At 39.6% G+C, this 17,198-nt stretch overlaps 1 protein-coding gene across 2 annotated transcripts in view; it reads right to left on the bottom strand.

The window, feature by feature from the left end:
- HNRNPLL (heterogeneous nuclear ribonucleoprotein L like) overlaps positions 1-10,640 on the bottom strand; it is a 34,533-nt gene extending 23,893 nt beyond the window's left edge. The window contains exons 1-2 of one of the 2 annotated variants that reach the window (XM_080684471.1): positions 10,096-10,640; positions 2,931-3,049 (exon numbers count right to left, since the gene is read on the bottom strand). In XM_080684471.1, coding sequence (XP_080540597.1) covers positions 2,931-3,049; positions 10,096-10,278 — 302 coding nt within the window. In that variant the 5' untranslated portion in view covers positions 10,279-10,640. The remainder of the gene's footprint in view (positions 1-2,930; positions 3,050-10,095) is intronic. The other variant, XM_080684472.1, reaches the window with a different exon arrangement.
- Between the last annotated feature and the right edge of the window lie 6,558 nt (positions 10,641-17,198).

Below are 17,198 nucleotides of genomic sequence, written 5' to 3'. Positions count from 1 at the left end.
ATGTTTCTAACTCTCTATCCCTCTCCCTTCCTCTCTGCAAAAAATCAATAAAATATATATATTTTTAAAAAATATATATATGAGGAAGATTGAAAGACCAAAGAGAGAAAAAAATAACCAAAATGGCTAAGGGACATAGTGGGTGCTTTCAACTTTACAACTCAAGACAGGTTTACTAAATTTTAAATAAAAACAGGGAGAGGCACAAGATTTACTATATAAATTAGATCCCAAAAGTTCCGTTATAAAATTTTAAACTAATCACTACCTAGCATCCTCTCCTTTAATGGGAGTGGGGAAGGGAGAAAAAGAGCTCAGCATATATTTTTAAATATTCTTTTGATTATAGTACACAAATACCCTATAAAATAAAGACAAAAAATATAGCAATTTTATTATCCTGACATAATCATTCTCAACATCTTGTTATAATTTCTCCTGTACTTCCTTCCTATGCATCTAACTTTTACGTATAAACTTAGCAAATACTGAACTTGATTATTCATTCACCTTTTTAATATGAGCAGTTTCTGTATAATCTTCATAATTATACATCACAAAGTAAACAAACAAATAGGAAAAGGTTCTATAAATACATTTTGAAGCAAAACACCTGCTTTTCAGGAGACTATTCAAGGTTCCTTCAGCTTTAATAGCAATTACTTATTCAATATCATTTCATACAATTGAAACTCCTATCTACACTAATAAAAGAGTAAGATGCAAATCGACCCACCAGCCAATCAGGAGTGAGTATGCAAATTAACCCAACAAAGATGGCGGGTTAATTTGCATACGCAGGTGCTAGAGCGACCAGGGGTGGGGCGGGATGCAATGACGCAGGCGTTCCATACCACCCCAGCCACTCCAGGCCTCTGGGCAGCGTGGGAAGGTGGAAAGGCGGCTCCAGGCCAGAGCAAAAAGGCGGCTTCCACCAGAGCGAAGACCGGAAGGCGGTGCCAGCAGCCAGGGGAAGGAAGGCCCGTTCTTGCACGAATCTTCGTGCATCGGGCCTCTAGTTATTCATATTTGTCAATGAAGCTCTTAATTATACACTAATTTGTTCCAATTATTTCACGACTTTTCTATCCACATAACTACCAATCTTGAGGGCAGAATGATGTACTATGCACATTATCTGAATAACATTCATATATGGAACACTTTACCATGGACAAAATATCAAACAGTATAGAGACTAAAAATGAACAGGCTACCCAAAAGTAACTCAAATTACTCACCAACTTAAACACATAGTTCTACTTCTTTAATCCGAACATTCAGGTCATGGTCATAATTAACATAAAAGTTTCCAACTATATTTTCCCATCAACTTGCTTTTCCCACATAGCTTTAGTATTTCTTGGCTATAAGAAAATAACTTTAAAAGCCCTAAATATATAAGAACAAAAAATAAGCCAGAAATAACCATCTCTTTATAACTCTATGGGACAATGCACCATTTAGAAGGTCCTTATAGTGAATGGAGTTAGTCTGGTGCCAACACTCAAGCCTAAAAAAGGTCAAAGGAGTCTGCTTCAATATATAACTCTCCAGACAGACTATCTTCCAAGATCCCCTCTATATGACTAAGAAGTGGTATGGTAATCTTAGTAATAATTCAATAAATGGACTTTCTTATGACCATGTGAATTCCCAATTTGTACCTCCAAGGATAAACATTATGTATGTCAGTGATTTCTGAGGTGTATAAGTTGAGGATAACAGGTTTGCCAAGTTATCTACCTCTCAATGAAGTCACCAAAGAAATTAATAAAAAAGTCATGATAGAAGTTATCACCTAAAACTACTACTCTTTTGATGCAATTATTCCTTTCTGTTGGATATCTCTAACCACTCCCTATTTATGTATCATCCTTTCAAAACTCAAAACCCCCATATAAATATTTATAAAATTGAAGCAATCAAGCCATCTCAGCAAATACACTGAAATTTCTCTCCTGTTTATATATTTTGACATAGTCTGTGTCACTGAGGCCTACAACAAAACTCCAAACATATTCATCAAGGAAAAAAATAATAAAAATCAAATCTAGATTATCCATGCTAAGAAGAGAGCAATAACCAGACATACTCCAAAAAGAACTTAGGAAGAATTTTTAAGTGTCTATTTTGGGTAGCAGTTTCACTTTTCTAATTCTGTTTTCACTTAGGTCAATATTCATAAGCACACACCAGCTGTGTGAATATGGAAGACAAGCTAGGATAAACACTGACTGCTCATGACCTGCATAAGAACTCACCACAACATGTGGCTAAGCAAGTAATGCCTACCTTTCATCTACACACTTTTAGTTGCCAGTTCCAAAACATTCCAACGTAATTTCTTACTCAGTATTTAAGCCTGGCCAATGTTGCTAAGTGTTGGGTCTTGGGCTCTATTCCTGGTCAAGGGCACACACCTGGGTTGCAGGTTCCATTCCTGGCTCTTGTTGGGGCGTAGTTCTTGTCAGGGTGCATGAGGGAGGCAACCAATTGATGTGTCTCTTTCACATTGATGTTGCTTTCTCTATCCTCCTCCTCCCTCCCTCCCTTCCACACTCTCTAAAAAGATTGGTGGAAAAAATATCCTTGGGTGAGGATTAAAAAAAAAAATCAGTATTTAAGTACCACTAACCACTTGAAACTTTGATGAAGGGTGTAATCAACTCACTGGTTTAAAGCAGTGTTAAGAAGGAATCATGGACTCATTTGAAATCAGATGAAAGAAGCAATAATCAATTTTACATATACAGCCTAGTTGGGAAGTGAGAGGTGATCAAGGCCACAAAAATACATCCACGCATCATGCCGGAAAGGTTAAAAACAAGATTCCAAAGAAATTCAGTGATAATATCAAGGCAGCAGCAACCCAGCAGCTGGTTCTACCATACTGTTTTCAATCCGCATGAAGTCCCTATTGTCCTTACCATATTGTCCCAAATTTTTCCAGAGCCTCCACAAGGTCCGCTTCCACCACAGATTCACAGAGTCCTCGAACATGTACAACGGGTGAAACAGAAACTTTATGATGACTTCCACCTGCCTCCTAGCAAGAGAAAATAATTTGTAATTAAAAACTTTAAAAACCCAAATTATATCTCTTAGTACATTCAACTTCGTCTTAAAAAACAAACTTTTTTTAAGTTGCGGTGAAGGCCTGGGAGAGGGGAGCATGGTGGAGAGGGTCAATGAAGGGGTTTGAAAAAGAAGGACTTGTGTAATACTTTCAACAATAAAGACAAATTAAAAAAAAAACAACAAAAAACACGTTTGCAAAAGGACCTAAAAGTAAAATCACCAACTAAATGTCTGGCATGAATATTTTTATTTCTTAAAAGGGGACATTCTTTCTCAATAAGAAGTAAAAATAAGTTATTTAATAACTTATTTCAACTTCAAGAAACTCTCAGAAAAAAACTTCAGCAGGTAACACAGAGCATGCTAAGATTGGAAACACATTTTGTATTCATAATTTCGTAATTTTACCCCCATAAAATCAAATTCTCAAGTAGTCCAAATGAAGGAAAAGTCCCAATTTAAAACTTTTCTTTAGCATAAAGATTATATACTTTATTTTTTCTGTAATATAGCAGATTTGTATAATCTTTTGTCCTTATTTAATTGGTTACCTAATCCCACTACAACTTGAAGTTATTCAGCAGTACACGTGACAACTTAAGTTTATACAAAGTACCATCTTTGTTGAACATGGAGTTCTCAGAATCACCAGCCTTCAGGGCTTCTATGGAGTACGCTGCATCTTTTAGTATGCCCAGCAGGAAGTTTTTAAATATAGGTATTTGGTCTTAAAACTTATTTTAAAAGGGACTATGTAAGAGAGTTATTTTTAAAAAATAAATCTTTATTGTTCAGATTATTACAGTTGTTCCTCTTTTACCCCCCATAGTTTCCCCCTCCACCTGGTTCCCACCCCACCCTCTGCCCTTAGCCTCCCACTGTCCTCATCCATAGGTGTACGATTTTTGTCCAGTCTCTTCCCGCACCCCCCTCACCCATTTCCCCCCGAGAATTGTCAGTCCACTCCCTTTCTATGCCCCTGATTCTATTATATTCACCAGTTTATTTTTAAAATTAAAATAGCTCTCTCATTTACTTATTCAAGTTTTATTAAGACAAAGATTCATAATTACAGGTAGCCACTCTTGCATCACTTCAGAAATTATTTCCATGTACAATTCACTCATATATGGATATATACATGTATATATGGATATATATGTGTATATATGGATATATACAGAGATATCCCAAAAATCTATTAAATGAAAGGTTTCTTTGTCCTCCAAACAGACTAATCTAAAAGCACTATAAAACTTAAGAATCATTTAAAGAAAATTAAATCTCTTTATGGCTATTTTAAAAGACTTGCCAATTTTTTTCATTATAAAGACTAAAAAAATAGACTTATGCCCTGCCAATAAAATATTATGTCAGAATTTTTAAAAAAAGAACTGATTTAAATATTAAAGTAACCATGGGACTATGCTATAAGATGGGCTTAGCCAACAAACAATTTCAGTCCTTTGCTAATATTAATTCAATCCTTGAAATTTCATTTGAATTGCTTAGGTTTAGTCTTTTCTATGCTTACAGATATTCATTACATGTCACTAAATTTAAAACAAATCATTCTGATTGTTCCCTATGTAAACCAACATTCTCTTAGCAACCTTAACAAATGAAACCCTGCCTACATGAAATTCAACAACCAAATGTGCATTATCATATTAAGCTCTAAATATAATTGGACAACAATAATGCAAAAATAGAACTCTAAATAAAACCTAAAAACCTGAATTTAGACACACATTTAAAGTAGAAATAACAAGTTTTACTCTAAAAATAATTAGACAATAATAAAATGCAAGAAATAAGATAGTCATATCTCCATTGATCCTTAGATATCAGCTGGCAAAGGTTAAAATGCAAAAAAATGCCTATATTGTCCTGGACTCTTCAAAAAGTTAGTACCAAAAAAACAGTACATTTCAGACTGAGACTGAAGAGAGACAACAACCAAATGCAATATGTGAGCCTTCATTTTATAACAGATAAAAACTGCTACAAAGGCATCTTAGGGACAATTGGAGAATTTAAATAGGATATTAGATTATATAATGGAATTATTGTCTTAGATACCATGATAATGGTAATGGTTTAAGAAAGAGTATCTCTATTCTTAGGAATAGTTGGAATACTTAAGGATAATTGTAATGTCTGCAACTTACTTTCAAATAGTTTAGGGAAAAAAGGTATATGTAGAGAGATAAAGAGATTAAAATCCCAAATAACACATTAAAAATGGCATATTAATTGAACATTTTATATGATAAAAAGTTGGGAAAGTATTTCATTATATAATATTTAAGATCTGCAAAAGGGTACGAAGAACAATATAACTTACCACCCAGTCTAATAAATGAAACTACCAATCAGTTGAACACATCTCTCTTCCTACCTCCCTTCCCATCATGAATAACCACTATCTTGCAGATAGTGCTAAGGAACGTGACTTTTTTCAAACTGGTCTTCTCACAAAGAAATGGATTACAGGACCAATTTCAGAATCCCTCAAAAGATCTGACTTTAATATATTATTACTTTTATTTCCCAAATGAAACAGATTAAAACTCAAGTCATTCTATAGAAGCTGGAAAATATTGAATGCTATCAATATGGTATTTAAGGAGGAGATATGAATATCTCACAATTATCTCAACCTCAAGACAGAAAACATTTCCCAATGTTCTTGTATCTCCCTTATTCCCACTCAATGAATTTGCCATTCCTTGATATTTCTGTATCTTTAAATTATGTCTCCTTTTCTTTAATTTTAAAATTTCTCATCCTTTCTGTAGTTTATTATAAAAGTAAAAAAAAAACAAAACACACACACACACAAACCTAGGGTTGTTTCCAAATATAAAACTGACATATTAAAGATATCTTTTCAAACTATATTTCCACCCCCCTCTCTCTCCTCCACCCCAAAATTCTTTACTAAATCAGTATTTTCTTGGGGAAAAGGCAAAGGCCTGGCACTACCGCCACCACCAGGTGGGGTCTTGGTCCACCCCGCCCATCCGCTAAGGCCACAGCCACAGCCACAGCCACAGCCACAGCAGCTTCTGCCAAGGGGGGCAGGGGGAGATGCATGCACTTTCCCGAAACAGAGCCAGACCTGCGTGGTGCACTACACCAGGATGCTTGAAGATGGAAAGAAATCTGATTTCTCCCAGGACAGAAACAAGCCCTTTAAGTTTATGCTAGGCAAGGAGGAGGTGATCCGAGGCTGGGAAGAAGGGGTTGCCCAGATGAGTGTAGGTCAGAGAGCCAAACTGACTATCTCCCCAGACTATGCCCATAGTGCTACTGGGTACCCAGACATCATCCCATCAAATGCCCCTTAGGTCTTTGCCGGGGGTAAACTGGGTCAACTATGGAGGCATTATTCAATCCCCACTGCAGGTTATAGATCAGTCTCGTCATAAGCATTCCAAACTCCCTGTCCCTCAAAGGCTATCAAGGACAAACTCTAATAACACCAATCTTAAGTGCTAATTTTGACAACTGGAGGTTGACGACCAAGCTCTATTAAATAATAGAGAAGGGAAGCTTCCATCTAAGAGGAATAAGCAGGACGCATTAACATCTCTTCATACAGAACAGCAACAATTTAACGGTAAATTCACAAAGGTCAGGCACAATGTCCTTACGCTTTTTGTTTTCCCAACATCTCCATGCACAACATTTGCTCAGGAGCCACTGAACTGTCTTTTCCATCCTATGATAGGATTAAGAGAGACCAACCTCAAATTCAGTAATTCATCCCCCAAAATCAGACACAGACCCACTGCCAAGTGGTTATCCAGCCTCTCCTTAAACACCTTAAATGACAAGAAACGCACTACCTAGTGAGACAACCCCTTATACTTTAGAAAATTCTTCATAATATTGCATCCATTTCTGTCTCCCTGCAGTTTCCTATCCAAAATGGCTTCTGGAGTCAGATCAGCTTTTGAATCATTGGACACTTACTGGCTCAGTGACCTTAGGCTAGTTACTTAATCTTTCTCAGTTTGACTTAAAAAAAAAAAAAGAACAGTATCCTCACCATGTAAGATTACAATAAATAAATGAAACAAAAAAAATGCTTAGCAGTGCAAGATGTAGTAATTCAATAAATGTTGGCACTCCTGCCCTTATCTATATTTCCCTCTTCTACATGAAAGCCTTCTATTACTTATAATGGTTAAATCACACCGCTAAGTTTACCCTTCAGGATAAATGTCCCTCCAATTTCTTCTATCATTCCTCTTATGATGTGATTTTTAAAAAATATAACATCAGTAATGATAATCCTTGATCAGCTGCCTCCTCTGGGATGGAGCCCACAACCCAGGCATGTGCCCTGACTGGGAATCGAACAGTGACCTCCTGGTTCATAGGTAGACGCTCAACCACTGAGCCACGCTGGACGGGCAGATGATGTGATTTTTAAGTGCCCTCTCCATTCTGGCAATCTTTCTCTGGATACTTAAGAACTTATCAATGTAGTATCAAGAAAGGAATACAGCATTTGCAGATATTCAAGATTATCCCTTCTTTGACTTTAAAGACTTCATATAAACCAAGAACAAACTAGTTTTAAGGGGCAGCTGCAAATATTTTTTAACTCACACTATGCTTAGAGTTTATATTTTTTCTTATTAAACAATCACATCTCTTTACTTGGTCTTTTTTTAAAAGAAACAATACAGCAGATCCAAAATATGAGAACTGCTTTAATTTTCCTATCCAAAGTTTTTAGGTATATTTGATCACCTAACAAAAATTAAAAAGAAAAGCCATAGGATTCGAATTACTTTTTTAAAATAATCTTTTTTTTTTCTCATGTACGACAAATCCTTTGGTTTTGCCTACCCAGACCGCCCCCCCCTTCCCATTTCTTCTGGTTAAACACACCAAAAAAAAAAAAAGGAAAAGGAAAAAAATTCTTCCAATCCACATTATATTGGTATTCTCAATCAGTCATGCCTCCCCAACTTCATAGATAGCACAATGATTAGTTGCGGGAATGAAGTGAGAGACACACACACACAAAAAAAGGTTGATCGGAGGAGATAAATTATGGGCATTGGGGAAGAGAGAATGTTCTCTTTATTTGCTAGTTATAAGATAGAGCTGAAACATGGCAAGATACAGAATCAAGTCTCTATGACATCATCTAAATCCCCGAGTCCAGCCATGCCTGGAAGTAGTGCCACAACTTGGCTTTCCCAGTTATATGGGCCAATAAATTCCCTACGCCTGACCTCTTTTTGTTTTGCTTAAGTTCATCCCAGTTGCTGTGACTGTAACTGCGAGCTTTGAAAGTTACATTCAACTTCATAGAGGAAAAAGGAAAGCACTGAATGATGTAAACTCACCAACTTCCGAATAACAGACTTTTTTTTACTATTTTATCACTAAGAACTGCACCTGGCACATATATGGTAGGGGCTCAAGAATTTTTTTTAATGAGTTAAGAGCTCACAGTGATCATAATCCAACCATCTCATGTGATAGGTAGCACCTGCCTTGGTTGGGCTGATGCCTCTATTAACAGCTCTTTTCACTTTTGTACTACCACGAAGAAATAAAGCCAAAAGGTAGTAAGACCTACTGCTTTTCGTTTCTTTCCCAAAACTAGGCCTGGAAATCATTTATTGTCGCAGTTTAGCTAACGATTTTACTGCTCCAGAGCACACATCTTTGAAATGTTTTATTCCACACAGTGTAGCTGCTAGACTCACCCACACGGTCTCTAAGCTTTTCCTGTGGGAGCTAACAAAGTGACTTCATCCCATCTCCCATCCCATATACACCCAATAAATCATCATAATATTCCTATCATCATTAAAGTTTATTATTAACATGTATTAACGTATCTTAAATTCAAACTAGATTCTCTACATAATATACATTCCTTTATTTGGAAACCCTAGGATCTACATTTTTATCTTGGCATTTTGCCATTTTGCAAATCTAGTAAAAATTGAGGAATAAATTTTCATCTCAACAGCAAACAAACCACTTTAACAATCTTTAATTTCCTGTTACTCACTAGCAGAACAGAGTAAGGGGGGGGGGGCAAAAACAAGGAAAAAAAGAAACAAAAAACAATGAAAAATAAAATGACAATTAAAATGTGTTAAATGTTTAAAGAACATCTAAGTCATTAAGATAGCTTATGCACCAAAAAGGGGCAAAAAACAATTCCTTTGCTTGTTTCCTTCAAGACTCCATCCAACGGAAGCTGAGTTACCATTTGCTGTGGATAAAACCGTGTTCACATTCCTTATGCCTCCAACGATTTCAAGAGAAACAAGAATCTAGGAGCGTGTGTTTAATGAGGTATAAACGGTTAATGAAGAAGTGAGGTGATATTAATATTTGTTTTACTTGAAAGTAGGGATGTCCTAACACCTACCAATACATTTTTTTAACCGAAGAGCTACAAACTGTACTCAGCAATAATCATAAAACTGGGTAGCAAAGCATGCACGCCATACCTGCCAAGAGTCAAAATGTTTAAGTGAAACCTTCAGGGGAACGAGGGTGTGGGCGCCAGAGCGTAACTAGCCATTTGGTTAGGCTCTCCTCCGGACCTGGGCGAGCCGACGCCACGCGATCCCGCAACCGTGACCCGCGCGCGGATGCTGCGGGAGAGGGGTTGAAAGGGCCGAGTGGGCCGTCCACACGCCGGCCAGCAGCCGGGAGAGTTAAACTAACAAAGAGCTCCACGCGCACCTAAGCCCCCCGAGCGGTAGCAACGCCTCCCAAGTTCAGGGCCGGCAGCCGCCTCGCGCCCGGGCCTGCGGCCAGGCCGGGGCCGGGGCCGCGATCGGGATGCGGAAAACAGGTAGGGCCAATCATAAAAGCCCCCAAAGAGGCGAACCCGCGACTCGGTCATCGCAGCAGCCAAGGGGAACAGCGGGCAGGAGGCCCAGAGCCAGTCCCCGCCACCGGGCCCTGCTTCCCAGGGAGCCGCCAGGCACGGCGGATGGACGGGGCGCCGCGCTTTGTTACCGGCTGCGAGAAGCTCCGGCCGCCGCCATCGCCCCCGCCCCGGGGCGTCGCTTCCCGGCGGTTCTCGCCTTCCTCGGCCGAGTAGTCGATCTCCCCCTCCTCGGTCTTGAGGCGCTTGGCCTGGCTCTCGTACTCCCGATCCTCCTCGTACGTCTCCCTGGGGGAGGAGGAGGAGGAGGACATGGCGACGGCCAGAGGGACCGGCGGGCAGGCGGGTGGGGGTGGCGGCGTGGTGCGGGCCTCGGGCCGCCGGTCAGTCCCCGCGCGGGCAGCACGTCTGCGGCTGGGTCTGCGCGGCCGGGCCGTCCGCAGGGGCGGCGCGCCCAGGAGCGGGTGGCTACGGAGAGCGCCCGGGGAGGAGGCTCCCGAGCGGCCGCTCCCTTGTATTAAGGAGCCAACATTCGGCCTCACCCCGCTCCGCCGTCTCCGTCCCACCCCGAGGGAGCGAATCTAAGGATGGGACGCGACCGTGGCTTCCGGTCTTCCCTCCTCCCCGGATCCGCTGCCAGCCGCCCAGGCTCAGTCTCCGCCCCGCCCCCGCCCCCGCCCCCGCCCGCGCCCGCGCCCGCGCTGTCGCCGTCGCCGCGCAGGATGGAATCCAGCCGCAGCCCGCTGGAAGCGCCCCCCACAACCTTTGTCTCCTTCCCTATTGGCAGATGGAAAAGTCGACCAGGCTTCCCATTGGCTATAAGGACTGTTCGTCAAAAGCCCCACGGCCCGCCCTCGCCTTCCCGGTTCCTTCCCAACTCGACCCTGGCCCAAGAGTCCTGACCGCGCAACGCTCGCCGCGCGCCTCCTGGGAGCGGTTGCAGCCACCGGGCGGTTGGCGCTGTGAGGCTAACCTGAGGCTCGGCGGGCGAGGAGGCTTACAAAGGTGTTAGGGCTGCGGGTGTTAACCGCCCTAATTTAAATGCTTGTATTTGTCATGAAAAAGAAGGGAAAACCACTAGACTTCCTGCAGATATGCCTCACACAGCCTACAACTACAGGAGGAGAGGGGAGAACAGGGTCTGGAACTGTAAAAGTAGCCTTCTTCCTATGCTGTGTGCAAAATCTGATAGAAATGGTGGACTCCCTACCCCTAACTGGATATTGGAGATATTCGGCAATGACTAAAGGCAGCAAGTGCTCGGGAACGTCAGTTTGATCAGTTAGCACTCATTTGTCCTCTGGGCCTTTCTTCTTCCCTGCCAATTAAAGGGGACTTGTCTGTATCAGTTCCTGCTCCAATTAAATGTTTTAAACCTTCCATATAAAATGTCATCATCCCAACCCTTTCCTTTATGGACGAGCTGATCTACTTCACATTAATTTTTGAAAGATACAAAAGCCTATCAGGGTTCTCTTTGTCACTTGGACCACAGCTCTCTTGCTGTGGAGCCTTGAGGACTCTTCCCAGCTTCTAGTTGCTACTTTCTCTTTTTGCAACTGGGCCCTTTATACTTACCTCTTAGGATGTTCTGTTTCAAAGACTAAAAGCGCTTGAAGACAGGAACGGCTCTTTTCATCTTTGCAAACCTAGTTCCAATACGGTCTCCTGCACAAGTTAGGGCTCAACAATACCGAACGCGTGGTCCTTGGGAAATAAAGATCCATTATATCTTCCAGGAGAGTCACTGGCAAATCTAATGCAACCTAATGCTCTCTGTGGCTTAATCCTGGAAGGACTGCTGAGGATCCATACCCAGCAATTTCACTTCTGGGTATCTATCCAAAGAAAACACTGCCTTGAAAGTACATGCACCCCTATGCTCATCGCAGCATGATTTGCAATAGCCAAGATATGAAAGCAACCTAAGTGCCCATTGATAGATGAATGGATAAAGAAGTTGTGGTACATATATTCAATGGGATATTACTGCGCCATGAAAAAGAATGAGGTCTTGTTATTTGTGACAACATGGATGGACCTAGAACAGCGGTTTGCCGCTCTGTTGACTAATGAGTTTGCCGACCACTGGACTAGACTAAATGTTACCGTGTAGTTGCAAGCTGTGAGGATTAGGCAATTGTGGCATATTGTGTGCAAAGAGGTAAAGGGTAGTATATGACAGTGGTCGGCAAACTTGGATGGACCTAGAGCAGTGGTCGGAAAACCGCGGCTCGTCGTGAGCTGCATGTGGCTCGCGAGCCGCGGTTTGCCGACCACTGACCTAGAGGATATTTGCTAGGTGAAAGAAATCTGACAGAACAAATACCATATGATTTTATTTATATGTGGAATCTAAAGATACAAAAGAAACAGATTTATAGATATACAAAATAAACTGATGGTTCCCAGAGGGGAAGGAGGTGGGGGAAAGGGCAAAAAATGTGAAGGGGAATAAGACATACAGATTTCCAGTTATAAATCAGTCTTGGTGATGGACAGCATAGGGAATATAGCTTTCAATAATAATGTGATAACTTTGCACGGTGTCAGACGCTTGCTAGATTTATCATCGTGATCACTTTGTTAAATATACAAATGTTGAATAACTATATTGCATATATGAAACTAATATATTGCATGTTAATCAGATTTTATTTTTGTTATGTTAACCGTATTTATTAAAAATAAAGTCACTTAAGTTTTTCCATTGTCCTTGTCCCTCACATTCTTTCCTAAATGTGGCTCTTCCTTTGCTAGGTGTGAATTGTTTCCTCTCCCAACCTAGTTCTCTCTCCTTTCCAAAACATTTTTTTTAACATTTTTATTTGTTGCTGACAGTGCTTTAACACAGCGTTTTAACACAGTACTTTATAATTTATACTGCCTGTCATTTTGGAATCCAATTGCAAGCTTTTTCACACCATAACGCTATAATCAAATTAGTGTATGGCTGCAAGTAATCACTAACAAATAGGAACTAAAAAAAAAAAAAAAAAAAAAATTGGGAATTTATTTTGTAAGTTAAGATAGAGTGGAAGTGGACAGAAGAAATATGAAAGAGGAAGCTGCAGAGCTGCTGCAGACCAGGAAATGTCATCGGCAGAGCACTGGGAAGAATGAGAGGAGCCTGAAGGCCTTATAGAAACGTTCCAAATATTTTGTGTGATGATGAAAATATTTTAAATTCTCAAAGCCTTCATCCAGCCTATGGATTCTACCAGGTTAAAGTGCAACTCTCACACCAAGCGGTAAGGAAACCCAGGCTTGCTGTATCTTGCTGCTATACTCGGTGTTCACGAACTGTAAGTAGAAGTCAATATGTACGAGTATTAAACTTAATTCTTTTTTGGACTAGCTTATATCAAATTGTTAGGTTAAAAAAAAAACTGAAGAAGTAAAACTTAACATGTTTAAAAGACAAAGGTCAGTACATTGACCTTGGATGACCTTTGAGCCTGCTGCAGATGAGTTGTTCAGACTGTGACAGTAGGTTCTTTGATAAGGAAAATGCTAGCTAGCTCATCACTATACCATGAGAAAAGGAAAAGAATGAGGGCATAAATTGTATTCTGCATAAATTAACTTAGATGAGATAAAGAAATTATACACTGCCTGTAGTCAGAAATGCCTAAAATACTCAGAAACAGCTCCTAAATGACATAGCCATCTGGGATCTTTTGTACTACTGCATACAGCCTCAGCCAAAGGACCAATGGTCTGAGTGCTTAATTGGTTGGTCTGCTGTGGATTGGGGTAGGAAGCAGCCTTGGACTCCCTCTGCCATAATTCAAAGAGGATGCAGGGGTTATACTAGAGTGGGAGACAGGTCCAGAACAGGCCTGGAGAAACTGATAGTCAAGGTCCTTGGCAATCTAGCCCCAAACTGCCCTTTAGTTTTAAATCTCATTGCTGATTATGTAATTTATAAGACATTGTGCTAAGTGATGAAGGGACTAAAAACTATTATGAGCTGGCCCTGCCTTCTCAATGCTTGCAATCCAGTTGAGGAAAGCTTGCAACTAAAGTGGTAGCCCAAAGATAGGGTACAAGGCACATATAATATACACGCAGCAATAATAATAACAGCCCTTTACACTGTGTTAGGCACTGTGCTAACTGCTACAAGAATCATGTCAATAAATTCTGACAGAAGCCCCCCAACAGAGGTGTTACTCCTAGTCCATTTTACAAGTAAAGAAACAATGTAGGAGAGAGAGAGTAAGGGACATGCTCTAGAAGACACAGTAAACTAGAGAGCCAGGATTGGAACCCAAGCAATCTAATTCCAGCGCCAATACTCTTCATCAAGAGGATGGATGATTTAATTATTGCATTTACCACCATGAACATATAGATCTAGTTTATAGTCACTTGCCTTGATACTAATTCATTCACTCATTTTTAGCAGGGCATGTACAACTTTAATTATGGGAAGGGGTAAATAAACTATCATTGTCACCATTTTTAGTGGTTTAAGGAAATTCAATTATCTTCCATAGGAAATTACAAATATAATGCACTGTTTTAGTGTTCATTTTTAAAATGTAACGTCTATTAAAAAAGCCTGAGAAATTATGGGGGAAAGTGTCACCATTTTCTGCTGGATACATCATTTGTTCAACTAGAGATGCAAACTATGAGCTTTTCATACCAAAACTCAATTTCCAATATTGCTGGTATTTCATTGAAAATACAAAACGTTTGTTTCCTGCCTCAGCTCCTGAAAAAAATCAAACAAAACCTTCAAGCACATCTTATCGTTGAGTCATGTTTCCAAAGGATTGGAACCATAGAGGTGTGTTTTAATTAAGATGCGTTTAACATAAATCCAGCTTAGAGCAAAGTCCATTCAGGGACAAATCAGTTAGTTGCTATGAAACTTTGTCAAATTTGAGTATATTATTTGTGATGATGTCATTTTCCTTGTTTGACAGAGATCACCAAGAAAGTGGCACTGTGGTCCTGATACCCAAATTAGCCCCTTTAATTCCATTCACATTTGGTTAGTTATGGTGAAAAGAAGCCACAGTTCAAACAAGATGCACCCGATGGGAAGTGCCTCAAACACTATTAGCTCACAGTGTAGTCAAGTGTAACCACAGCAGTATTCGCTTTCAAGTGCTACCGTCATGCACACCTGCTTTGGGGCTTGAGATGCCACTGTGTTTAGCCTCTTTGAAAAAAAAAATAGTGATTTGTGATAAACCTGCAAAATTAAACAGAATGACCTTAGAAAAACTAGCTCATATACTACATACTGACAGGTAAAATTCAGATTCTTGTTATCAATTATAGCCACTTATCCTTAGTCTTAGAAACAATACTTAATTTACTTTTCTCTCTGACTCAGGTGAATTGATAGTGCTTTAGAAATCTTTAAGAATAATTTTTACTTTAAAAGGTGACAGCATGGTATCCTGTCCCCAGCTGAGACTCAATAGAATTTATCAAAGTAAATCTTGCATGTGGCAATATAGATCAAACAAAATTAAACAAATAGTTGCTCGCACTTAGAAAGGTATTAAGATAGAAGGTGAAATAATTGGGAGCCATCAGTAACTCTTAATAACTGTTGCTAAGTTTGAGCTCTCAATCCTTTCTGATAAAAAAATATCTTGGAAATGGCCCACCTCACCCCAAGAAGTCAGCTGCAGTTCAGAACTACATCATCACAACCACTGTCTGGAAGCCACCAGGATCAAGAGCTGCCACTGCCACAGCCAGCTCCAGAACGTACCATACCTACGGTTATCTGAACCAGCCAAATGGATGCACTATCCCATGAGGTTCACAGAGCTGATGACTGAACAGTGGGGCCCCTACTGAAGAAAAAAAAAAAATGCCTCCACAACCATGCCTATCAGAGAAATAGCTCTCCATATCTTACCTGGAAGCATCTGGTTGTGGAAACATAAGCACGTCCATAATAGCTGCAAGAGAGTCAGGGAGATGTGATTTTGGGCTTACAGGTCTCTGCAATACAGGAAGCATACTTGAATCTTGAAGCGGGGATGAAATGCCTGTTAAGTGCAATCCTCCACACTCACCTAAAAATATTGAATGTGTGGCTTGAATAGACCACACGGTTTGTACCACACATTTATAGAATACTAAAAAGTCAGATGTGTATATAGATATGTATGCATGTGAGTATCTGTGTGTGTGTATGAGAGAGAATGTGCACATTCCTTAACAGCAGGAAAGTTATTGAATCAAACCTCAGATCCTAGGTAGCCATATATATATATATATATATATATATATATATATATATACACACACACACACACACACACACACACACACACACACAAGCATGTAGACAAAGCTGGGAGGGAATTTGAAAAAAATTGTAAAGGCACTTTAATATGATGATAAAGTCATTAAAACTTTTAAACATTCTCTTTAATATTTTTCTAATAAAAATATTAAAAGGGTTAAAATAAAATTGAGTGCTATTATGATTTACAAACTCTTCTAAGGAATTTTAATCTTCAGATTACTATACATTTCATTATTAGAGATAAATTTAATCTCACCACTATAATCATAACATCAAAAGAAACTTTATTTAGATGGTTGCAAAAATCATTTTTTTAAAAACTCCAAAAGTCAAATTGATATGCAACTGAAATGGGGAAGAAGGACAGAATGATTCATTAAATAGAGGATGTGATTCTTATTGTGCAGAATGCTTCTTGGAGCTAGCCCACATTCAGAATTGCCATCCATTTCAAAGGAAACTTTGTACAAATTTTAAAAAAATCTGAATTTGTCACTGATTCCATCACTGGGTTTGGGTCAAAACTTAATGTATGTTTGGCTTCAATGAGAAAGTAACTGAAAATATTTTGACAAGGTCCAATTTTATTTTAAAAATGTGTTTTAAGTATTGTAGTATGCAACATTTGCAGAATACAGTGTTTCATTCTCACTTTTAATCAATGTTTGTGCAAGAAATAGAGCCTCAGTTATGAATATGTGCTGAGTAATTCGGCAAGTATAAAATGTAGAACAAAGAAAGTGTAGGCTACTCGAACACTGTAGGATTGGCAAAGAATAAAACCATTGTCAACATTCATAGAGCCATTCCGTTCCTTGCTCCATTAGAACAGATGATTAAAAACTGTTTTTGAAAGTCTCGATGACATTATCCTGAAAAGCCATCTGTCTGAGAAGCAGGTGATCTGGTGACCCTAAGACTTGGCAGAGAAGGGCATGTGCGTGGCTG

Source organism: Plecotus auritus, assembly GCF_963455305.1.
Source record: "Plecotus auritus genome assembly, chromosome: 8".
In the NCBI taxonomy this organism is placed as follows: Eukaryota; Metazoa; Chordata; class Mammalia; order Chiroptera; family Vespertilionidae; genus Plecotus; species Plecotus auritus.
Note: the sequence above shows the minus strand (reverse complement) of the source record. Positions and strands in the feature narration are given on the sequence as shown.